The sequence below is a fragment of the Leuciscus leuciscus genome (genome assembly GCF_965113295.1).
Source record: "Leuciscus leuciscus genome assembly, chromosome: 5".
NCBI classification, from domain to species: Eukaryota; Metazoa; Chordata; class Actinopteri; order Cypriniformes; family Leuciscidae; genus Leuciscus; species Leuciscus leuciscus.
The window spans coordinates 27463198-27489045 of NC_138729.1; the positions used below are offsets into that span (position 1 = coordinate 27463198).

Consider the following 25848-nt stretch of genomic DNA (forward strand, 5'->3'; position numbering starts at 1 on the left):
GTTGGGTTTTTTAATCCAAAATAAACTCATGTTCCAATCTGTTTAACCTTTAACCCATCCTGTTTTATCATCTCATAAACACATTTACAAATGATTTAACACGTTCTTACAAATCTTCCATTGGGATATCTGAAAGTCATGAAAATTAATTAAAGGACATACAGAATCAGTTTATCTTCAGAAACAGAGAGTGTTGTAACTTTAGGAACCCAACTTCAGGAAGATAAAATATTCCTTAGTTCCCTATGCATCATAGTGTAACTTAAAACTTTGAACTTTAACTTATTAAATACTTAGCTTATTAAATCATAAAAGTTAAAGTCAGTGTTTTAAGTTATATTTAGTAGCATGCTATCATGATCATCATCATTATCATCATCATCTGATCTGCTGACAGTTAGCCAACTGACTAATTAAAAAAATTTCAATGTGAAAAATCAATACTTTTCTCAAGAGAATGCACTTGTAGCCTATTTTTTTTTTTTAGCAGATCTTTAGCAGTTTAATTCTTATGTTATTTAAATATAATATAGTAGAGTATTTATAATAAATGTAAGAGCCCCTGCAAGTCTACTGTGGGGACATCTAGTGGGCCCTGGCGAATAAGTCAAGAACCACTTTTTTAACCGGACGATCATAGCTCTCCAGTTCGCTAGATGTCAGTAGTGCACACACACAGATTGAGAACCACCACAAATCAACACAAGAAAAAGAGTGGTTCTCTTACTAAACTTCCGGGCATGGCGGAGAAGAAAATAGCCGGTATGTTTGCCTTCCTGTGTATCAGTTGTCTGATAATAGTGCATGGTAAAACAAAACAAAAATGAATAGGCCTAACTAAGTAAATATATAACGCAATATTTTTTAAATCTCTTCCCAGCCCCGTGTTTTATTATTTGCAGCAGAACATGTAAACAGCCTAGCTATGCATCATCACAGTATCAGCCCTATTCTGTAATCATGTAAATCCAGCTGTAGTGCACATTCAGATGATTTGTCCTCCTCAGTCCGATCGCAGGATCCCGGCCAGCGGCGCGTGCTGGACAGCGCCACGCGCCAGCGCCGTTTGACCCGCCAGCTCGAGGCGCTCGAGAAAGACAACTTCCAGGACGACCCTCACGCGAGCCTCCCGCAGCTCGTCAAGCGGCTGCCGCAGTTCGACGAGAGCAACGAATCGAGTCGGTGTTTTGCATCGTTCAATCCCCATCCATTTGCACGTATTAAATATATCGAACTCTATCCGACTCTGTAACGTTGACGGTTGTGTTGTCTTTATTTTGATTTCAAGGCAAGCGGAGGAAGAAGACAAGGGGTGATCATTTTAAACAGAGGTTCCGCAAAAACTTCCAGACGCTTCTGGAGGAGGAGGTAACTTAAAGCAATCGCGTATTTGACTCATTAGCACTGCGTGCTGAAAAACTCAAACACACCCCTCACTTTTTAATGGTGAATATTACGGAACCCCAAAAGAAACCGCAAAAATGGTAAGACCATTAAAGGGATGGTTCACTCCAAAATTAAAACGTTATCATCATTTATTTTACCCTCACGTCTTTCCAAACCAGTACGAATTTCTTTCATCTGTTGAACACAAAATAAGATATTTTGAAGAATGTTGGTAACCAGACAGTTGACGGTTGTCAATGACTTCCAAAGTATTTTTTCCTACAATGGAAGTGATTGGGTACCGGTTACCAACATTCTTCAAAATATCTTATTTTGTGTTCAACAGAAGAAAGAAACTCCTACAGGTTTGAAACAACTGAGGGTGAGTAATGATCATTTTCATTTTTGAGTGAACTATCCCTTTAAAATTGTAAATTACTCTTAAATCATGGTAGCATTTGAATAAAAGTTACTGTTATGACAGTGCTGTAACAGGATGTAAAAATAAATTTTCAAAAGTGAAATTCCAGGGCATAATATAACAATGTCACAATGTAAACTTATGATTAATTCTAAATCTAGGCTGCTGCTACTTTTCTTTTCTTTTTGGGGTCCTGAAAATATTTCCGTGCCATTCACCCTATTACACTTTTTTTGTTTTCTTTTTTACTTCCAGGACTTGAGTGTTAGTGAGGGTCCGAACTATCTGACTGCATGTGCTGAGCCCTCTAAGTTTCCTCAGCGTCATTTCTGTGCAGTGTGCGGCTTCCCTTCAAACTACACCTGTGTGTCGTGTGGATCTCGCTACTGCTGTGTCCGATGTTTAGGAACACACCACGAGACCAGGTAACACACTCGCTCATGCATGTGTGGCTGGAAGGCAACACACTAGCTCAAAAGTGATACCAGATAATAGTAACACAACTTACACAAGAAGATTACTACACTTTTTCTAGAAATAAAGAAAGTCATACAGGTTTGGAAGGACATGAGGGTGAGTAAATAATGACAGGTCAAGATTAAACATAATGAAAGGTCAAGATGAAACACCAATATGGTAAACTGATAGGACTAGGCAAGATTAAATGTGTTAAATTGTGCTCCTTGTCTTTTCAGGTGTCTAAAGTGGACGGTATGATCGGTTCATCTGTCCTGAACTCCTATCAAAAGCAAAGCAAGCTTATGGGTCATACTGCACTCTTACAAGCTTATGTTCCTCAAAAGCATCACAGCTATTTACCTGCACAATAAACATATTGAGGCATATATTACTAGCAGTCCTGGGTCTGGATGCTAAAATAACTTTCGGTCATGCACCCCTCTGTACAACAAATAACAATTGAAAGTCCATGTAATCAGATGAAATGGATAGAACATTTCCCAAACACACACACACAAAAAAAACGGCTGTTGAAGTTTTGTAATCAGAGTTAATTCTGTGGCAAGTAAGATTTGGCTTGTTCTTAAATATATAAATAATGACAGTGGAAACAGCAATTTAAGTGTTTTTGGAATAAATCTCCCCAGTTGGCAGAAAGAAAAGACATTATGGCTACAAAAGCTAAAACATGTTATATGAAAAACAACATGCTTATTCAGAGATTTCTTTTATCATAATTAAAGTAACCTACAGCAGGTACAATGGTATTTGTATATGAAGTTTTGTAATTCAGCACAAAGTATTCTTCAAGCTTTTGTATGTAAATATATGTACATAATTGTTTATCTTATTGTTATAAAATGTTGTCTGAAACAAATAAATGACTAGAAGTGGTAAAAATGTGCTGGTTTTATGATCCATTTGGCATAAATTGAGAGGTACTTTTAAGACTTTGTGATTATAAATGCCACCGACGAATTTAAGGTAAAAGCATCAAAATACATTTCGAAATCCTCCATGCATCCGATATTAAAATAATTCTGAACTGTAATAATTCCATACTATAACCGCCCCCAAATTCTCTTCATGCATATATCTATGATGAGCACTAACATTAAACTGATATTACATTTCTAGTGCTTCAGCAGGAATAACTTCAAAACTATGCAAGTACTGTGATGAAGGTGAGCAATCATTTGATTTCTTTTCTGTGTTCTGTTAAGGCACATATACAGTTCAATATGAATAGAGCATTATTGTGATTTACAGCCCAAATTGTATTAATTCATTTGGTTCATTTTGTACTTGGAGCATAATTTTGGAGAAGTTCTAAAAAGCTAAAACATTCACATGGCATCAGTACAAAAATAAGTACATTTTCCTCTTCTTGGATCTGTCCCACATTATTTTCCAGACAGTTGTTTCATTAACTTTGTGTTTTCCATAATTTCTATATGAAGCGCAGCTCGTGTGTTTCTGCCAGTCCGCAGCTGGTCTTATGTCTGTGGAAAAGTTCAGACAGAGCCTTCATGTATAGACTGTGGTAATGATCCACCTGTTCCTGAGATGGACTGTCAACCTGTGGCACTGTAATGGGATGGCCCACTGGAAGACAAAAAGGAACATTGCAATCATACAACAGTTCACCGTTTCAGCAGCAGACAGATTGGTTAGTGTCGCAACCAGACAAATAATTTGAGAAATCTTTCGAACTGACCCACGGTTGTGACAGGACGTCTGAATGGCAGAAGCAGCCAGCGCCCCCCAGTGAAGATACAAGGAGCAAAACCCATAATCTGCTTAAAAAGAGCCTGCAGCCGTCGACCCACACTGCCCTCAGACAGAACCACCTGCGGGAACAGCTCGTTCTCACCAAAGGAGTACACAGGAACCAGGTCAGCCCTGAGTACACAGCAAAAAAATGATTGTGCAGTCAAGTCAAACATGAAGGTGAAAAGTATGTATTAAGTTGGCAGTTGCTGCTTATAATATGTGTAGTTTTTTACCAATTAGTTTCCATGATTTCTCCATTACTGTTTCAATCAAATTCTATCTCCTGTCTTTCTAGTTCAAATTATTGCCATCCTCTGTTTAGAGGTCAACCTGGGGGCAGGACCGACTAAGGGGAGTCAGCAAGCTTTCAAAGCTTAAAATTATATAAATAAGACAAATCAAGCTTTAAAATAACGTATGCAAATAAGTTGCAAATATATACTCAGCAAAATGTATGCTGTCATTGTACTTATTTTAGTTTGTTCCCTCAATAACTGTCATTTTTATTTAAGAAACAAGGTTCTCATGGTCTTGAGGGAAATTCACAAGTATGATTTATAGACCTGGAAAAGTCATGGACATTTTTATAATGAATAGAAATTTGTCTAGTTATGTCAAGCTCTAGAATATTTTATAGGGTATCAATTAGAATAGTTGAGTAGAGTAGATTAGTTGCTATTTGTGAGACAAAATAAATACATTTTAAAAATGCAATTGCAAATTACCAGAGTCATATAAATTAATTGGTTATAAAACATAATAAATATATAAAATTAAAGATTCTGAAATTATGTAATGCAATTATAATTATTTTAATATAACTGCCTCTCATAGTTTCTGTAAATAAAAAAGTTTGAAAATTAGCAGTTTTGTTATTACAGCAGAAGCACCAGAAACATCTTGGTGGTCTTTTATATCATATTTGACAATGGGTGACCTTGAAGTCACAAATTTTAGGAGCTATTGGAATCAGAAAGGTAACCACTGATTTAGAGCATTTGGGAGAGGGGTCAGAAATTAGATAATAGTTAAATGAAAATAGTTTTCCCAAGGCCCTGGTTGAGAACCACTGGTTTAAACTAGGGCTTTTTATTTCAATAAACTGGTGCTCAATCTTCTTGTCTCTTTCTCACCCATGCTTAAGGGCCAGTCGTACAAAGCCTTTCCTGTGTTTCATGACTACAGTGTTTACTCCTGGAGTCGAGGTAAGTGATTCCTCTGCCCCACCAATGATGATGACCACAGCGTTACCCACACCAGTACGGCTCAGCAAGTAATCCAAACTCTTCTTACTAACAGGCAACAGACCTGAAAATGAGAAATAGTTGGAGAAACACTTTGTTTTCTTGTCTCTCTCATTGAGTTCTGCTGTAGCTATTTTTTTTACTGACCTGCACATAAAACATATTCTCTGAAGAGAGGAAGGCGGAAAAGTCCAGCCAGGATTGCAAGCGTGGAGCGTATTCCAGGAAAGGTTTCCGCAAATCCATTACGGTCTGTGCTGAAGCATGAGAATGCTCCCACACACATGATGCCATGAGGGTGACAACCCAAAACATAGTTCTTACTGGGATTTAATTCAGCAGTTTTTACCAGCTGAAGGAATAGTGAGTCAAAGAGGGAGAAAGAGAGAACAGCAAGGGTAGGAGACAAAGAAGATTCAAGAGGTGAGGCTGAAGAACAACTGATGTCTTTTTTCAGTAAACTGGGTATAATGATTGTGTTATTTACCTTCACAGGAAAATAGTCTCGGAAATGTTTCCATACTTCCCAGTTTCTCACAAACTTTGTTCTTCTGCCACCTAGTGGACATATAAATCATTAGCATTTTTTTTCCCCAATTCTATCAGACAATGAAAGCTCTTTTATATTTAAAATTGAATTGATCTTAGGTCAACCTGTGAATTTAGTTGGAAAATTATAGGTCTGCAACAACTAATCGATAAAAATCTATAATAAAAATCAGACAACGAATGTCATTATCGATTAGTCGCGTCTTTCAATGGACAAAATGTGTCTAAAAATAGTGGAGGAAACAGAGTGAGCTGCTGCTGGAAAGGTATGTGATCCAAGCAGCCCAAAACAAGAGAATTCTTGATTTTAGGCTTCTAGCTGATGCAATAGCGTAATGTTTAACTATGTTGGCCTGGTACAATATGAAATGTTTTAAAGGGCCCCTATAATGGATTTTTGAAAATGACCTTTCATGTAGTGTGTAACATAGCTCTAAGTGAATGAAAACATCCTGCAAAGTTTTAAATCTGAAAGTGCACCATAAAGTCTTTCAAAAGTAAGTGTCGACTCTAAATTAATCGTTTTTCAAACGAGTCATAAGCCGTTTCGTTGTGACGTCAAGACGAAACATTAGTATATTGCCCGCCCACATATTGCGCGCAGACATCAGGGAAATCTTGAACCTCAAACCAGCAGCTGATTCCTGTGGATACTGGAGAGCATCATCATGTAGAGAAGACACTGTGCTCTACAATGTGAAGGTAAAGCCAGTTTTTTTCACTGCCCAAGGACGAGCATGTGAAGAATCAGTGGTTAAAGTTCACTTTACCATGATATCACAGCAGTATAATCCTAAACTTTTACTGTGTTCCCTTTATTTCACTGACGACTTCTTCTCAAATCTCAAGAGTTCAATGCAGGATTCACAAACCGCTTGCTCTTGAAAGATGGCGTTCAAAATACTTCGTTTTGAGTTTTATATTGTGTAGGTCTCCTGCTAACTGGCTACGTTATCACTGTCTTACTGAAATACTTCTGCTAATCAGTTGTGGGCCACGATTATCTATAAAGGTGTCTATTAATGCAGATTGTCTGTCGTTCTCACTACTTTGAGGAAATATTTGTTTTACCAACGTTTGTTACATCAGATCATTCACGCCAGAGCTCGGCTAATGTATACATGCACTGTTATTGATACAGTTTCCACATGTTCACCGCAATATATTAGAAAGATATTCGGTAAATAAATTAGTACAAGTAAAATAATCGGTTTGCTGATGTACATGCACTTGTTAATGCTGATGGTGAGGAATTACAGTTGCAACATCTCATAATGTACCTCAAACTGAGTAAGTTAGTGTTCATCACTGAGAAACGTTGTGCTCGAGCCGTGCTTGTGCTGGAGGTTCGGGTTGAATAACTAGTTCTTCCAGTGTTTCATCATCGGACTCGTGCTCGCATTGATATGGTAAAATTGACGTCATTGTTCGTTACTGTGTTTAGTTTACGGGGTAGGAAGCCTCAGGACAAGCAGAGCTGACGTTGTAATGGCAATTGGCGGTTTTGTTTTCGACGCGCTGTACACGGTAGGCCAATCACAACAGACTGAGCGCAAAACTTTCATTTTACGGTTATATCCTTATCTGTAAGTATTACAAATTCACACAAAATATTTCCATTTTGCATGAAGGTTCGTCCTGACAGACTGCGTTAAATTTAGACTTTAATGAATCAGTGCGCGTCAAACAGAGGATTAGGTTTAAAAGTCAACATGTAATTCAAGTAGTTTATGGGAGTGGTAACTTTAATGGGATAACAGCATGTAATTGAATATTTTCAGACTTTTCTTTACATTTACAGGATAAAGAAATAACAGCAACAGTTCAGAGTGAATGTGTGTGTTCCTGCAGAGCATTCCTATTATCTGTTAACACTGAGTTCGTGTTTTTATTCATTATCTTCATTTTTTTATTATTTTTTTATTTCGTTTTTTATTCATTTTTAATAGGGATTTAAACTGTCCTTTTCCTTTATAGCCCTTTTCGCACATAGCTCTTTTGCATATAGATATATTCACTATATATGTTATCATAGCATTGCATGTTATCATAGCATTCAGGTTTGTTTGAAGGATAGCATTGGGCAGGATGTATAATAGTATGTTTTGTCAATAAATAAAAAAAGAAAATTGTGCTTTTTTAAGTCCGATTAATCAAAGAAATAATCGTCCAACTAAGCGATTATCTAAATAATCGTTAGTTGCTGCCTATGAAAATTCTGTGATAATTTGCTCACCCTCATGTTGTTCCAAATCTGTCTGACTTTCTTTCTTCTGTGGAACTAAAGAATGTTGGTAACCAGACAGGTTTGGTGACCATTGACTTGGGGAATAAAACATTAAGACATTTCCCAGAATGTCTTCTTTTGTTTTCCTCAGAAGAAAGTCATACAGGTTTTTAGGGCTGCACAATTAATTGCAATAAAACTGCACACGATTTGGCAATGGCTGCGATTATTTTATGTGCAGCTTGTTAGTGCAGCCATAGATATCATATAAAGGCTAGATGTCTCGTGCGCGCTGCTGGCCAATGGAGGTCGACGTCCGCACACGGCGGCCATCATACCACAGTGTGCTCGCTCACTGGTAACATGGTGCATGTACTTTTAAATAACAATAACTTGCTACATTTTCTACCGATTTTCAAACGGTTTGGTTTGTTATAAACGTCAGAGATGTAGCTATGACACTGCATACATATGAATAATTATAACACAAATGTTCAAGCATTCGGAATTATAGCCACGTTAATAACGTTTGTAAGAAACCAAACCGTTTGTAAATCCGTCAAGATTTCAGCGAGATAAGAGGATTTTTGTGCGTGCTGATCACTCATCTTAATTCACTGCTCCCCTGTGGTTAGATGGCCGCCGGTGATGCCGGAAGTGACATCTAGCCTTTATATGATATCTATGAGTGCAGCACGGCTGATCGGTAGTAAATTTTGCTCCATCTGAACTCCAGAGGGCGCTCTCACGCAGACACTCCAAATAAGCTCCGTGATAGCACACATCTTTCCAGTAAGGAATGTAAACAGAAGATTGAAACGCTTTGATTAAACATGACTAATAAACACACGACTGCCTTATTCTGTGTAAGAAGCTACATCACCTCACAGAAGAATGCTCAACTGTCATTATGAAGTGAGTTTGGAGTAAAAGCATGTTATTAAATGTTGTCTTTTGTTGGACAAGAGGTTCACAAATGCTTGTTGTGTTTGGAAAGATGTTTGACGCGTGTTGCTTTTTCAAATGCACGTTATAAGTGACTCAAACTCACAGTGCTTTCAGATGGAGCAGCGTTTACAGAGCCGTACATCAATGACAAGCTGCACATAAAAAAATAATCGCAGCCTTTGCGATTTCATAATCGCGGTAAGCAAAATTAGTTTAAATTAGTGCAGCCCTATTTTGAACGACATGAGGGTAGGTAAATGATGACATAATTTTCATTTTTGGGAGACCTATCCCTTTAACAATCCATGTGTGTTTGTGTGTTGTAGTCATAGGTTGACCTCTCTCAGGTGTTTGCCAATCATAGATCTGCCAGGAGATGTAGAGAACGGGGATGAGCCACAGAGAGGTGAACATCAAGTAGATCATCAACAGGACACAGGACACTCCTGCATATAGACACACATACAGCATTGGTAGTAATCTTACGATGTCATTTCAACACACAAGGCAATGAGAAGCATCATGGAAATTTCCATATAGCACCCAAAAGTAACTTGTTTTCTTAGTCTTTTTTCTGTCTGTCTGTGTGTGTGTGCGTGCAACAGGTCTCACCTAAAAACAGAAATGAAATCACCAGTTGTAAAACACTGATATCCTCGATAAACTCCTTCCATTGAGACTTCGCCTCCTTCCCCTTTAAATCTGAAACTGACAAAGAAGGGATAAAACAGAGAGGAGGAAGAGGAAACATTATGAGATGTCTCACATTAAGGTTGTTCAGTGTTTTAACTGCTGAATCTGAATCACATGTCTACTCCAGTTGAACTGTGTAATTTGAGCAGGATATTCACCAAAGCAAGTGGTAAAACATTTTTTTCACATTTTAATACATTTGAGTTTAGGTATTTGGTACAGTATTTGAACCATTGACCTGAACCTGTGCAGGCAGCAAAGACCTCAGCCGTCAGATTCACTCACTGTAAATCTGTGTCATACAAGGTGAAATACCTTCATTGGGCAATCTGGCAGTCACAGTTCAGTAGGCAGCGAGATCAGAAATGAACCTTAACTTAGCACTAAAATGCCACATATTTTAAATGTGGAGACACAAAAATGGCCTGTGAATGTCTTTGTTTAATTTCTGTTATCTAACATTTGATGCATTTCATTATATTCTATTACAACCTTTTGTAGTTATGGGTTAGTGTCTTGGTAGACGCTAGTGGCATGTCGCTGTGACCTGTATTTGTATTTGGATATTTGTCTTGGTTTCAAAGGTGAGTGATTTTGAATGTGTAGTTAATGAGATTTTATTTAATGAACACTGAACTTCTACACTGAACATGAAGAAAATATTCACACTGAATCCAAAAACTGAAACCATGATTACATGAATAGTAGTAGGCTGTATAATCTAATAGAAGGACTGTTTAGTTATTTCAAATGGATTCTAGCAGCTCTTTTGTTACGCAGATCTTGATAATTATTCACAGCTACTAACTTGATGTAGTTAATTGTTCAGATTGAAACATCCCCCCCGTTCAGGTTTCTGAACAAGCCCTAGACAGCAACGTCATTGCAACTTTCAAGGCCCAGAAAGGTAGTAAAGATATCGTTAAAATAGTCCATGTGACTACAGTGGCGTAACCTTAATGTTACAAAGCGATGAGAATACTTTTATTGCAAAAAACAAACAAAAATGACAACTTTATTTAACTATTTCTTCTCTTCCGTGTCAGTCTCCTACGCTGATACTACCTTTCTGGGCCTTGAAAGTTGCAATGACGTTGCTGCCTATGGCTAGTTCAGAAATCTCTCGGCTTTCATCAAAAATATCTTAATTTGTGTTCCAAAGATGAACGAAGGTTTTATGGGTTTGGAACGACATGAGGGTGAGTAATTGATTAAATTAATTTCAGTTTCATTCAACTATCCCTTTAATAATGCATTTCTGACAACAGTTGGTAAGTGCAACTTGAAGTTCAGCAGTGAGCTGGGACCTTTTGTTGCACCTGGGATGTGTGCAAGAGCACAAAATTCGTTACTCATTCGAGAAGAAGACCCCATCACTTCGTTTTCTGACAACTGAGGTAAAGGTCTTAAATATTTTTAAATGGCAGTTTTATTTGCAAAAACAAGATGTTTGTGAATCATTGTGGCATCATGTTGTTCCTAAATCAGCAAATCACACAAATCTTGAGTTCTACTTTAAAATTTTAAATTTAGATTTAGACATTTAGCTATAGGTGTTATCTTTATATTCAAGATGCAGACTTTGGATGTAGCCTACATGATAAACAATAGTTGTACAGGAAAAGAATGGAACAATATTACTTCAGAACTTGGTTAACTGTAAGTTGCCTTACCAGACACAGTGAAACATTATATTTAAAGAATAAATTTAATGTTACTGTTAAATTAAATATGAATTATCATTATAAATTATAATATATAAATACTTGTTGTATTTTAAATATTAAAAATCATTTTATATTACTGTGAAAATCTGTAAAAAGATGTTTCCAGAAATTCTTGTGACTCATGCATCTACTTGTGCACTTTGATTTTTTGATTCTGTCTTAAACAGTTATATACATTATGTTTTGAGACATTTTATGTTTAGTTTATGTCTGTATTAAGTTTGTGTTTGTACTGTTACCCCTATTTTGTGGGTAATGTACTATGCTGCCTATACAGTTAATTACATTGCCTATACAGTTAATTAGATAATTACAAATAAAAGTGCCAATCTAGATGAACTTTAATTCATCATGTGGCTTTCTATTTTACAACCTGTCTTTATGGTGCTTATCAGCATCACAAAGCAGATTGTACTTCAAATAAATGAACATTAACATTATAGCCTATCGTTAATGTATAGTTATCCCCAAATTCCTTTCATTAATCATTAAATAGTTGTATTTAATGAAAACGTGACATTTGAAAACTTGTTTCAGTGTAATATGACAATAAGCACATCTTTTTTAATTTGGACAATCTGACATTCTGACCCCCGCATTATTACCTTTCAGCAATTCATATCCGCGGTTGGATTTATTTTAAATTGGAAAATATAGGCTATGGAGGCTGCTAGGTACATATTTACAACATTTAGTGTTATGACAGACTAACAAATTGATAATATTTAAACATTTGGGCCTAATGTTTAACCAGATTTGCTTAATACAGACATAAACGTATAAACTTTGCGGTTATAGCTGCGTTTTAAATAATTTTCAAATGTTATATCATTCTCCCGTCAAATCATTTTACAGTACTGACATTTGCGTGAGCCTACCGTTATCTGTGCCCATTAAGTGGTCAATTTTAGTGATCCCTGTAGCAAACGATTCCTCTTCCTCACCTTCTCTGACTGAAACCTCGCGTTTCTCTTGTTTGCACTTTGATCGGTTCAATTGGTCAAACAGATAGCGATACGCTTTCTAATCGCGTCATTGTAAATGTATGTGGGCAGTATCCGGACGGCGGACTCGCTATCTAGTGTTTATCTCCAGCCACATATGAATCCGCGTCCGCATGACTGAAAGCCGTTTAAATCACCATTTGCTTTAACATGAATCGTTCTTAAACAGTGAAGAAAGCATTTAGATTCTTTGCTGTCAAACCTAGGCAACGAAAACGCCACAAGCGCCTAACATTACTCTTATGCCCGAATAATAGCCTACATGGGGTCGTAAGATTTCAATCTCACGACCCGGTACGGCCAGCGTCGCGATTTGGCTGAACGAACGAACGATCCTCGCGCGCGTGGCCGACAGCTGTAGGAGGAGCGACTCGACTGTGTGTGTGTGCGCGCTCTACCGCTGCATTTGAAAAATGTTGCTTAGTTCCTAAGTATTGCTTAATGCTTGCGACTTGTTGCTTCATGAAGAGCTCATAGGAAATGTATTGTAATCTCTCATTTGTAACGAGTCCAACCCTGTTTTTTTCTCTCTTTATATTACTATTAATATTTAATTACCTTATAGATCAATATTTTTGCTATGTAGCTATCAATATCTTTCATCAGTATCTTTCATTTATTTAATATCTTTCATTTGTCTAGTGTCATGTTCCATTCAGGGGTGAAAAAAAGAATAGCCTAATTAAATACAATAACTCATATTTTTTTTCCCTGGCTTTAGAGAAAGATTGAGACTGATGAGATTTTCCCAAAGTAACTTTGAATAAAAATTTGTGAAGCAACCTGTCCAATCCCAACTGTATTAATGTACATGTGTGAAACATTAAGAACTCAGTCTCTCTAGCTACTTACTTGTGTGCTTAACGAGATAGGAAATAGCTATTCATAAAGCACTTAAAATGTAAAATCATGACAATTTTCCTGTACTTGCAGAGTGATCATCAGGCTGCAGCTGGTTCAAAAGTTGTCATCTGACAATGTGCCCATGAAGCAAAGATTTGCAGCATCGGGTTGCGTATACTTCTGGGTTTGTATGGACAAGCCAAGCATCTGTCTTTGACAATTGTTGAAGTGCTCAATTCTTTTAACTATAGTCTGTGCTTCACCCCTCTGGTTGGTGTCAATCAAAGGTTGGCAATGTATATTTAGCCCTGAATTTAGGATAGGCCTATAGATCAGTGGTTCTCAAACTTTTTACACCAAGTACCACCTCAGAAAATATTTGGCTCTCCAAGTACCACCATAATGACCAATATGAATACAGTAGCGTAGTAGGCCTAACTATTCAGCTGGTTATGCGTACAGCTCAAAAATGAGGCAGCTTATTTTCTAATAAGAATATTTATTATTGTCAGCCACATTAAACATTGTAAAAACACAGTTTGAACATTAAAACTGCACTGTGCTGCTTACATACAGGTAAATAAAAAACTTAAATAATGATTCAATTAAAATGTATTGCACCTAAAAGTGAAATAAAAACTGAAGCCTACTGTACTTAAAATATGAAGTAAAAAAAAAAATACTGTACTTAATTAAAAAAACACAGGCTGTGTATTGATATTTAACCTTTTAAAACGTACATTTAAAATATTCTGGCTGACCCCTAAGTTTTTCAAGGCGATCATTATTTAGAACTGATCACTATAATTGTTTCCATGGTGATGCGTCATTGCTTGTCACGTTACACACCGCAGCCACAATTTACTGACACAATGTGTAATGAATCAAATCTGATATTAATAAAATGTGTCGTCTAATTATAATGGAAATTATAATTATTTCCGCTTCCATAGACATCAGTGTGTATTTTACAAATTCTAAATGTATTGTTTTTTTTTTTTAGTACTTGGGTGAATTTAAATGTCTGAAACCTAAAATAAACATTATGTGGTTAAAAACACTGAATAATTGTGATATTTGACAGCGCCTGACGGCGCTGATCCACTTGTCCGTGCGACACTTCTGTCGCGCCGCGCTCCACTATATTCCTATGGGTGACGTCAAGCGACTTTGTCGCGCCCGCAAAGCATTCCGGGAAGGCGGCGCTTCATTTGAAAAAATGCTGCGCGTCAAAAAGCTGGCCGATGCCCATCTTTATGCAAATGAATTCCGTCAGACGCGACGCGTCTATCCAATAGAAGTAGAGCATATGGAGACGGAGGGAAGTCTCTCGCAGGTCCTCTGTTCTGATACGCTACATTTCCCGCTGGGTCAAAACCACGCCCATAGCGGTAAACCCCCATCAACGTACCAATGTGGGGAGGCGTCGCGACACCACGCGACAGTCGTGTCGGACAAGTGGATCAGCGCCGTGAGTGGCGCGCGTCCGTCTCTGGCTCAGCGCCAGCCAACTGCGAAAGCACGATTTGAATTTAGCAGTTGATCGCGTGATGCACTGGCCGTTCTACACCGGTGTCAAAGAGTATACGCTGATTTCACGCAGCCGTTATTTTGAAATCGAAAGCGAGGCTCCGGTGGGAAGAAAACCGGAAGTGTCGCCTTTAATCACAGGAGAGTGAATGCGATGGCGTATTGTTGTGTTTAATGATGTTGTGTCAATTCTAAAAATGTACAAACATTTCTTTCATACTTTAGACTATATACAGTGAAATTCATTTATAAATAAAATATTTTTATATATAATTCAGCTAATGTAAAAAACGAAGCAGGAATGAACTATATACATATCCTATATTGGATATTAACATCCAATAGTGTAAATCGCGGCAGCAGCTTCAGGTTGGTAATCCAAGGCATTGTTGTTTATCTTTACTTCCGGGGTTCTTCCCACTGGAGCCTCACTTTCGATTTCAAAATGGCGGCTGCGTGAAATCAGCGTATTGTTTGCCGGTGTAATCGTATTGTACGCTCCAGGGACCAGCCAAGACTGAGCACAAAATAATAGACAGTAAAAGATCACACCGGTTTGATCTTACGTGCGAAATTCAGTGATTCCTCTGCGTACCACTAGACGGAGCCTGCGTACCACTAGTGGTACGCGTACCACACTTTGAGAACCACTGATATAGATAATTGGATTAGACATCATTTTTATCTTTCCATTGAACATTTAAATATAAACCAACATTTAGATTACATTCGAACATTGATATAGGTTACATTTAACATCTGACTCAGTCTGTCTTGATAACAAATTGTTTAGACCAATTTTGTGCATGCCAGTTTAACTGATGCGGCAAAAAGATCTGACTCAAAAGTTGTTCACTAATTAGTTATTGCTGTTAGATTTGCCTTTTAACATTGTGGCAAGGGGGGCGTGGTTCAGCAAAGTCTGTAAAAGGGAGAGAGAGAAAGGAGACGAGCGGTGCATAAGTAGGTCAAGTGCAAATTACGAACACCTGTGGCATGGAGAGACCGGATATAAGCCGCTCTGGAAAGAGAACGGGAGAGAGAGAAGGACTGAGGACTCGTACAAGATCGCTGGGGAAAGAGTAATGTGAAATAACCTGCTGGAAAGAGGGACAGAGCCTGTTTGTGAACTACTGTGCTGTAGCGAGTCTACGGTGAATGCGCTGTGGGCACGACTTTTGTTTGTTGTTATTTTGAAGTTATCCTAATAAAAACGTATGAGTCCCAGTCACGCCGACCCTGTCTTCTTCCTTCCAACCTTGAACCTCATCACACTGGTGCCGAAACCCAGGAAGGAAGAAGATCGCCGCCGCCATCATGCAGTCTCTGTCGGGATCGCCATTTGCGGACGTCATCTAATCGCTCGCGAGTCTGCATCAGGAACACCATCAAGCCCTGCTGGGCTATGAAGACCTGAAATGCGCCATACTGCAGCGGGTTGGCCACCGCCCAGGGGGGTGGGGCTGACAACCAGCAACACCGCTGCAACTCCTGTTCCTCCGCTCTCTCCACGGCAATTTCTTGACCCACTTCCTGCCACTAGGGCGGCGGGGAGGCCTGGGCCGGCCTGTTAGCGTTGCAGGGACCCGGGTCATTTTATCGATCTGTGTCCAGTGATGGAGGTGGGGACACTGATCCAGGTCCTGGACGCTCCGCAGGCCGCCCCCGATCAAGCTGGCCTGTACCAGATACCTGTGAGTATTAAGGAAGGGTATTCAGGATGTAAACAAAGCTCCATTCATCAAAGCCTGATTCAACCAGAGGCATTGGACAAGAGCAGCATGGTTAAAGGACGGTGCATGCAGGGGGAGGTGGTGAACGACCCCTTAATGTCGGTGGCTATTTAATTTCGGGGTCAAAAGCATAATATAGACGTTGCGGTTAACCCGCACCTCCGACATTCGCTAATTTTAGGAACAAATTGGCCAGATTTTAGTGTCTTATTGGAGTATTTATGTGCGGATGTCTCTTTGAAGAAGGGGGAGCGGGGAAGGGGGGCGGTCGCTCAGCCAGGAGAAGCTGAGCCGGGACCAATGGGAGATGAGCGAGGGGAACGGAGCGCTCTTGAAAGGAGAATGGATGATTTTCCCCTGGAACAGTCCCAGGACGAAATGCTCAAAAATGCTTTTAAACAGGTCCGTACTATCGATGGGCAGCTTCTCCAACCAGATCGACCACTCTCATATCCTTATTTTGCTATTTTAAAAGAGAAGTTGTATCGAGTGATCCAAGACACTCAGTCAGAACAAGATACAACTCAATTGTTGATACCAAAAAGCCGTTGGGAAATGCTTTTTCAGGCGGCTCATTATAAACCGATGGCCGGGCATTTGGGACAATCAGCAACACTTAATCATCTAATGACCCAATTTTTCTGGCCAGGTATTCACGAGAACGTGCGCAGGTGGTGCACGTCTTGTCAGGAACGTCAGCTGGTGAATCCACCGGCCAATCCAAAAGCACCATTGTGTCCACTTCCTCTCATGCAGATCCCCTTCGAACGAATTGGCATGGACCTCATCGGTCCTTAAGAACTATCTGCACGGGGGCATCGCTTTGCATTAGTCCTGGTGGATTATGCAACGTGATACCCAGAGGCAGTGCCACTACGCAATATTTCCGCAGAAAGCGGAGCGGGCATGCTGTTTCAGTTAATCTCCCGGGTGGGAATCCCGAAAGAGATTCTCACTGATCAAGGCACGGCGTTCATGTCACAGACTATTCGCAAACTTTACAAATAATTGTGCATTACATCTATTCGCACCAGCGTTTATCACCCACAAACAGACGATTTAATCGCACGTTAAAAACCATGATTCGGAATCATGGGATAAGTGGCTGGAACCCCTCTTGTTCGCTGTGCGCGAGGTCCCCCAAGCCTCCACAGGGCTTTCCCCTTTCGAGCTTCTCTATGGGCGTCAACCCTGCGGGGTGTTAGATGTCCTTAGAGAGACTTTGGAGGAGGGATCTTCGAACAGTAAGAACGAAATTCAATATGTACTGGACCTGAGAATAAAACTCCACACTTTGGGGCAGCTCTCTATGGAGAATTTGTTACAGGCTCAGGACAAACAAAGCCGGCTATACAACAGGGGAACTAGACTACGTGAATTTGCACCGGGAGATAATAGTGCTTGTATTGCTCCCAACTTCTAGCTCTCAATTACTTGCGAAGTGGCAAGGACCCTTTGAGGTCACACGGTGAGTCTGGGATCTCAATTATGAGGTAATACGAACAGACAGTAACGGGGCACATCAGATTTACCATCTCAACCTCCTTAAACAGTGGAGGGAGGCGGAGTCAGTGATGCTGGCGACGGTGGTGAGCGGAGAGGAGGATCTCGGGCCAGAAGCGAACACAAAAAGGCAATCTCTCATGCTGACCCCAGGAGGAGATCACCTCTCACCCTCCCAGCTCACTGATGTGGCCAATTTTTGTGGCCAGAATTTGCCGATGTGTTCTTGTTCCTGCCTGGTTGAACGGACCTTATCCAGCACCACATTGAGACTGAGCTGGGCGTAGTAGTGCGCAGCCGGCCATATCGCTTGCCTGAACACAAAAAAAGGTAGTTCAGAGTGAATTAGAGCTAGACATGGGAGTAATAGAGGAATCCAGCAGTGATTGGGCGAGCCCGATAGTTTTGGTGACTAAAACGGACAGCTCGGTTCGGTTCTATGTGGATTATCGCAAGGTGAACGATGTATCAACGTTCGATGCATATCCAATGCCACGGGATGACGAATTGCTTGATTGGCTGGGTACTGCTCGATTTTATTCGACGCTGGATTTAAAGAAAGGGTATTGGCAGATCCCCTTGTCTCCTATATCCAAAGAAAAGACAGCTTTCACAATGCCGTTTGGATTACACCAATTTGTTACACTTCCTTTCGGGTTTTAGAGACTCTGGCCACCTTTCAGCGTCACATGGACAAAATTATCCGGCCGCATGCTGCATATGCCGCTACCTATCTGGATGATACAGCACATGCGGGCTATCCTGAGTTCGCTGAGAGGGGTTGGACTAACGGCCAATCCGAAAAAGTGTGCGGTTGGGCGTGTGGAAGTCAGGTATCCGGGCTTTCACTTGGGTCACGGACAGGTGCGTCCCCAAATTGATAAGACAGCAGCAGTTGCAACCTGTCCGAGACCAAGACCAAAAAGGAGGTGAGGCAGTTCCTGGGGCTGGCGGGATATTATAGAAGGTTTGTACCTCATTATTCAGACCTCACCAGCCTGCTGACTGACCTCACTAAAAAGGAAGCACCAGGTCTGGTCCAGTGGACGGAGCAGTACCAGCAGGCTTTCACCCAGATAAAGGCTTGCAGGCCGGATGGCTCCCTGACCTGAGTCGGGCAGTGGGGGTATGTGGCAAGGGGGGCGTGGTTCAGCGAAGTCTGTAACGGGAGAGGGAGAGAGAGAAAGGAGACGAGCGGTGAGTAAGTAGGTCAAGTGCAAATGACGAACACCTGTGTCTTGTTGCAGTAATTGGCGTGGAGAGACCGGATATAAGCCCTCTTCTTCCTTCCAACCTTGAACCTCATCACAAACATATCATGAAATAAAAATTGAAAAGTCACCACAAAATCAAAATGGACAATCCTTGTTTTTTATGGAATATTGCAGTATTTATTATAAAGTATTTATCCAATGCACATCATAATATTTGTTTAAAATTCATGTGCCTTGTAATCTTTGATCTAAATATGTTTCCCCTTCCTCTTGCAGTAACATCTCTTCTATTTTCTGATGATGTGTTTACTGTGAGGGAGGGATCAACCTGTCACTCACATGACATCACAGCTGTGGCCAGTCACAACCATCAAATCAATTCCCAATGGTCAAAATCAAGCCTTGCCCTACTTTTTTCATGTTCAAGAAGCCATTTCACTCGGATGTACGTCACAACAGGGAAGAAAAGACTTATCACAACTTCCGTTTCATGCTGCCTTTAAATTGAGCAGTCATCTGAGGTATGACCCATTACATATCCACTACAAAAATATCTCCAACCAAGTGAATTTAGAAGTGTACTGTTGTCTTGTCTGTTGTCCTATTGTCTTTATCCATCTTATCATATTCATTTATACACATCAGGTATATTACTAGTTATTTATTGACTATAATGTATATCATATTTTTTCATGATTTACACTTGCATCTGGACCTGTGATTTCACAACTCACCATCTGTTCAATCAGTGAGCTGCAGGGCCTCACCAGATTAGGACCGAGTGTAACCCCTCCGGTACTTACACCGCTCCGAGTTGGAGTGAGGTTTTCCCGGACAGCTGTACTTGCTGGCCTCCATTACTCAAGAAAATTTCTAGTCTTTTTGTTTGAACCCAGTCATAGATTATGAGAAACAATCTGGATTACCAAACATGACACCAATAGTGTTCACAAAGCTTTACTCATTACTCAGCAGCACATGCTATTTTCAGTGCAAGTTCTTATGTGCAAAGTGTGATTCATTACTGATCAATGGTTAGGCCTATATTCTTGCTATCCGACTATTCCTGTGATGCAGTCTCATGCCGTTTGCGCATGAGCTGCGCTAATTAAATGTGTGATGACACGATGACTGTCTGCCATCCTGAAGTGTGAGTACTTCACTGTTATTTTTATCTTTTGTTTTCATGTCTTCAAGTCCTACTTTTCACATTTCTCCTTCATCGCTTGTCTCTTGCTCAAATCACAACGTTTTCTCACTCTAGACATGGATAGCACACAAAGGAGAGGTGCATCTAATAATAAAGTGATGGAAGTGTGGGGATGGAGTGAGAGAAAAGAAGAATGCCAATGGAAAATTTATGGAAAAATGGGACTGTCATCAATAATGAGTTGTTCTTGTTGATGGATGGTCTGATGGCTAGGTGATTCTGTGGATGAGTGCTGTAACGTACCTGAACATGTTCAGGTGAATTAGGTGATTGCCCAGCTAACAAATTTATGTTCTAAAAACGTTGTGGGAACAATGATTTGCAATTTTTCTAAAATGTTACAATGTCATTGTCCAGTTTTCTTGTTGTATTTAAAATGATACAATAATGTTACAACATTCTTAAAACATTTAGCCTATTCGTAATAGTCCAAAAAGGATAACATTAACATTATAAGGATGTTCAGAAAATTTTGTTTCAGAATGTTTTCTCTCAACGTTATGAGAACGTCCATCAAGTAAACAACATTATAAAAACGTTCCAAAATACGCTGGTCAGAACGTTTCTTACAACATCATGAGAACGCATGTTATAATGTAAGAACGTTCTATAAATTGTATTTAAATAACGTTTTATATTAGGCTTACATTTACATTTAGCCTTTGCAAAACATTAGTGAAAGTTGAAACGTTCCCTGTTACCTGGATTTTACGATCTGACAGTATCTGCGATAGGCTATATCAAAATGCTCAGGTGCTAAATTCATATAGGATAAATACAAGTGTATAATTGAAAAGAAAGATAAGTTTAAACAATAATGGAATATTCAGCAATTACTTAAATGTTTGTCGCGCTGACAGACTGCATACGTCTGCACACAGCGAACGTGGACACAATTGTAAATACGTTCGTCAAATCAGCTGTCAGAAAGGTGGAGGCAAGGGCAGGCATAAACGTAACAACGGCATAACAACAGTCGGTGGAATTTATATTTATTATGGTGAGGGCAGAAAATGTCGACCCTTCGCAAAAACAGCAGCATGATACAACGTCATTTTTGGAGAGCGAGGCGCGCATCAGAACGGAGTCAGTAGCTCGGCATCTGCTTCTCCGTTGACCGACGAGCTCTAAAACAGGAATATTAATATCAGCGCGAAGTGCGCCGCCACCGCCGACATATCTGTTTATCTGTGGACTGCATGCATTCATTACCGTGAAGTCGTCTCGGGGTTATAGTGAGCAGGCACTACCAGACTGCATTTGTGAATGGTTCTATGGGCCTGCTTTGAACGGATGTTTTGTTTTTTCTCTCTCTAACGTCGCAGTGAACTGCACCATGGATAGCGAAGCGCTTTCTCATCGTGCTCCGCGCGGAGGGTGAATGGGGATGAGGATGTTGTTTACAAAAAGCAGCCAGCCGTCAGCGCACTGATGGTCGGACTCCCCGAATATATACTTTTTTTTTCATCTAATCTTTTATGACACGTCTGGAAATGACTGTCACCTCCGTCTTTCCTCTATAAAGAGGGCAATGTCATCGTCAGCAGACCGGCGTGGATTTGTTGTTGTCTGATTTTACTACTTGTCCTCTGCAATTCGACTTCACGCCATTTATGTAAGTCAGTCTATTTTGCACCATTTTTTCTCTGTACATTGAAAGCGGATGTTTAAATCATACAAATTGTGACGAAATTCGACCTCAATTGGTATTGACTTGTGTGTGGAAATATAATTACAAACATGTAGGAAAGGCTAGCAATGCGATCTCCCACAGAGGAATTGACCAACCACCTAGGCTACCGTGTTTGTCAATATAGCCTATAAATATTTTTTTCGTTGACTACCTAATTCATGCGTTGTAGTATTTCTCAAGACAAAAAGCTTGTCCATGAAAACAGTTGTCAGTCAAATCAGCCGTGTATTTTGTTCGCTATTGCGACTGTTCGTAATTTTTAAAACGAAAAATATGTCATGGTTGACTTGTGCTTACACCGTCGATATTTCCTCCACAAAACCCGGCAGAGTCCCTAAACAATGTAAAAAGAGTAATGTGTAAAGGTAGCGGGTTTGTGATCATTTGAGCGTATAAAAGTGACGCGTCTGGAGGAGCGTCTTCAGGTAGAGTCAGAGTGCGCGCGAGAGTTTTAGAGTTCGCTACGTAGGAAACGAACCGTTAACGGGTGATTTATGAGGTATTCCATCAATTCTGTCATTATTTAAAAGCATACACGATGCATTTGTCTTTTTTTTTTTTTTTTTTTTTTTGTCATTCATAGACTTTGGTGACGAGTCGTGTAACCTGGTCTGTTGTACCGTCGAGTGTCTCTAGAAATATTCGCCTCACGTAACGTCTGCATAAACCGCGCGTGAAGGTGGCATCAGAATGCCAATGGCACGTGCGACAAGCTACAACTGCAGCCAATTTTATTACAGTCGTGACTCGTGATGTGATAGTAGATGGAGGCGTGGCTGCGCGTGAGCGTGTATGTCTGTGGCTTGAACCTGGTCGTCTCCGCATCTTGTGTATTCTTGTGTATTCCTGGTAAAGATTAATAGCACTAAGTTAGAATGACCAGCGGAGACATTATTCGCGGATTAAAAGCAAGAGAGGTGGGGTGAGCGAGGGGAAAGCCAGTTAGGCGAGGAGGTGTAGACTGGAGTAGCCTACACTGCAGACATGAGGAGACCAGCCCCACCTTGTCTGGGGGTTGTGGAAACGCTCACACAGGGCTTTTTTCGGGGGCCATTATCATATTATGAGACATTTTTACAATACAGGATAAAAATAATTCGATTATTTGACCTTCAACCAATCCTCCTCAATTAATCAAATAGTTGTAGCAATGTGTATTTCCCTTTTGGGAGTGATGCATCTAAATTAGTGATGGGTGTGTTCTCAAATTGGAGTTGGATATCAGTGTGTGTGTAGGCTATATATAAATATTGAGAGAGAGAGAGATGTGTCTACAACCTGTTTCAGATCAAACCCCCTTTGTTGGAATAGAGACAGACACTCACTGTATAAAATTAAGTGTTGCATTATAAGCCTGGCCTATAATTACATATTTTATCAATGTATCTACATTCTTTATGATGCGTACATTGCATAGCTATTAGTCATATATATGCAGAAACATTTACTTGCACATGCATTTTAATTTAATACATTTCAATGTGGGAGGGGCAATGAAACATTTAGCTGAATTAACTATTAGAAAATTAACTTATTATTACAATAAACAAATAGCCTACATTTTATTATAATTGTATTATATTAAATGTAAAATATTACATTCATCTATTTATTGTAATAATATCTTTCTCAAAAATTAGACCCTTTGCAGTACCACCACAGATCCTCTGGACTAAAATCTAGCAACTTCATTCAAATTCACAGCACAATAAGAGTGACTTCTAGTGGCTGGTAAGAGAATACCTACTGTCTCTCTATCTTCAGCTCCCATTAATTTGTTTTTGAAACTTGATGAAACAGCATATGACAACAGCATGTGGGATAGAGAGAGAGACATGAGAAAAGAGCAGAAAGGGTGAATAAGCATAATAAGATAATGAGCAGATAGTTTAAAAGACTGTGTAATTTGAAAATAAGAGAATGGTAGTGCAGTTGTGAACAAGGTAGAGAGAACATGAAATGATCTTAAGAGACTTGAGGATTTATCAGGATAGAAACCAAGGAGAATACATGTGAGTGTGTTGGACAGAAGGAGAGACTGTACAGTATGTTTGTGTGGCTCTGATTAGACTTTGACAGATGTTCCCCATGTAAAGCTCATTTTTCGGGTTGGGCTTTAGTCCTGTCTGTCTTTCTTTCTGGATGATCCAGGCTCAGGCTTTACACTGTAGATTTCCTGAAAGGACCGAATTGAATTTTAATGGCATGTTTGCATCTGAGCACCAGCATGATGTCTGTTTTAGGCTTAAATCAAATGAGATATTGGAAGGGTGGGTGAAGAAATAGTGATGAATAAAGATGAATGTTCGCTAATGTGAAGCAAGACAGAATTATTAAGGGAAAGCTGGGTTTGGTGTACATTAAAATGAACCCTTCAGGCACTGAGGCTTACTGTATGCTTGGCAGAGTAGCAATCCATGTATTTCACAGTGATGTTCTGTTAGTGAAGTGCTGTAGCATACTAATGTAAAATATAACTTGGTTAGTAAAGCGTAACACTTTAATGTAGCATTGTAAAGTAGTGCTCTCAGACAGAATGGTAGTTTTAAGGATTTTTTCTGACAGCAACTATATGTGGATTTTCATATGTACACGCACTTGCACATACACATCCAACTTCTATTAGGGTCCATTCACACAGAACACGTTTTTCCATTCAACTGCGCTACTTTTCCATTGTTTTTCATTGTAAACAAACGCTAGATGGACATCTTTAACTGTAGCACTCACGTCTTTTGCAGCGCCTCGCGGATGACATGGCATTTGTAAATGTGCCACTAAAGAAGTTCAGCTTTTTTTTTTCATTTATCCGACCTGCGTCTTGCGTTTTTAACAGCAAAAACGCATTCTGTGTGAACCGGCCCTTAGTCTGTCTTTGAAAGTATTGTAGATAAAAAGAGGAGCACTGGGTCTGGTGAGTGCAGAACATGTTTTGCTCAGGACTCCAGGCAGAAAATAAAAAAGAATGGAAGAGAAAGAACATGGAGGAGAGGCCAGCGTCATTGGGGACCCTCACAAGCAACATCAATGTTTCAGATTCAATAGAGCATAGCTTGTATACAGACTGAGGGAACAAGAGGGGGCATTAAATTTTCATGGTTTTAGTTAGATTTGTGGACCTGGTTTCTACTGAAGGAATTTAAAAGCAACAGAAGAATTACCACCACACAAGTTGTGTGTTCTAGGTACAAAATAGCTACTGCTACTTAAAAAGTCAAATATTTCACACTGTCTTCCACTTGGTTGCACAATATGTCATATCTGTTGCAGTGTAACACAGAAACACTTTCAGGTCAGAGAGTCCAATGCTTTTAGCAAGAAAGACAGAGGTTTTTGGGATAGTTGTGTATGTATGCATTAATGTGTTCTGCACTAAATAATTGGAGGATTTGCTTTACTGGAGGAGTATCATGTGGCTGGATCTGGCATCTGTCAGAAGTAGTGTTGCTGTGAACCGGGGGAGTCCTACACAACTGGGGCAGAGCAGGTTACCACTTTGCTTTATTTATGGTAGCGATTCCTATTCAGGAGTGCATGTAACTCAGGGGTACTTAAAAATTATGGTTTTGCCTTGTTAAACCTATATCAGAAAAAAAAAAATTATATTCATCTATAATTTAAGTGTTTCCGAAAAATAATAGCATGTATAATATGTGCAAGATCTAAACATTTGTGTGTAAGATATACTTTG

The 25848-nt window shown here is 39.6% G+C and overlaps 3 protein-coding genes across 6 annotated transcripts in view; 2 read left to right on the plus strand and 1 right to left on the minus strand.

The window, feature by feature from the left end:
- The first annotated feature begins 649 nt into the window (after positions 1-649).
- Positions 650-3166, plus strand: znhit1 (zinc finger, HIT-type containing 1). The gene is made up of 5 exons (XM_082169679.1): positions 650-762; positions 1008-1178; positions 1289-1368; positions 2063-2232; positions 2503-3166. Exons 1-5 carry the CDS (start codon positions 657-659, stop codon positions 2522-2524), a joined length of 549 nt encoding a protein of 182 aa, XP_082025805.1. The 5' UTR covers positions 650-656; the 3' UTR covers positions 2525-3166.
- On the minus strand, positions 3158-12788 carry mogat3b (monoacylglycerol O-acyltransferase 3b). Of its 4 annotated transcripts, none has more exons than XM_082169676.1 (8): positions 12306-12788; positions 9620-9709; positions 9346-9453; positions 5771-5841; positions 5431-5635; positions 5173-5347; positions 3984-4168; positions 3158-3871 (listed from the first exon to the last, which is right to left on the minus strand). In XM_082169676.1, exons 1-8 carry the CDS (start codon positions 12319-12321, stop codon positions 3717-3719), a joined length of 1005 nt encoding a protein of 334 aa, XP_082025802.1. In that variant the 5' UTR covers positions 12322-12788; the 3' UTR covers positions 3158-3716. The 4 variants fall into 4 exon arrangements, with proteins under 4 accessions (XP_082025802.1, XP_082025801.1, XP_082025804.1 ...); XM_082169675.1 differs by having other exon boundaries at positions 9620-9715; XM_082169678.1 differs by having other exon boundaries at positions 12372-12787.
- Positions 12789-21351: 8563 nt separating this feature from the next.
- Positions 21352-25848, plus strand: part of nyap1 (neuronal tyrosine phosphorylated phosphoinositide-3-kinase adaptor 1) — a 34120-nt gene continuing 29623 nt past the window's right edge. Inside the window, exon 1 of the mRNA XM_082168699.1 lies at positions 21352-22079. The gene's annotated coding sequence lies outside the window, so the exon portion shown is untranslated. The remainder of the gene's footprint in view (positions 22080-25848) is intronic.

What these genes read in the sequence shown, in the direction of transcription:
- znhit1 (XM_082169679.1), top strand. Translation starts at nt 657, where the DNA reads ATGTCAGTAGTGCACACACACAGATTGAGAACCACCACAAATCAACAC. An exon ending in CGACGAGAGCAACGAATCGA is followed by an intron (nt 1,179 to 1,288) that starts GTCGGTGTTTTG and finishes TTTGATTTCAAG; the next exon opens with GCAAGCGGAGGAAGAAGACA. An exon ending in GGAACACACCACGAGACCAG is followed by an intron (nt 2,233 to 2,502) that starts GTAACACACTCG and finishes TTGTCTTTTCAG; the next exon opens with GTGTCTAAAGTGGACGGTAT.
- mogat3b (XM_082169675.1), bottom strand. An exon ending in GATTTCATTTCTGTTTTTAG is followed by an intron (nt 9,454 to 9,619) that starts GTGAGACCTGTT and finishes GTCTATATGCAG; the next exon opens with GAGTGTCCTGTGTCCTGTTG. An exon ending in AGAATATGTTTTATGTGCAG is followed by an intron (nt 5,348 to 5,430) that starts GTCAGTAAAAAA and finishes TCTCATTTTCAG; the next exon opens with GTCTGTTGCCTGTTAGTAAG.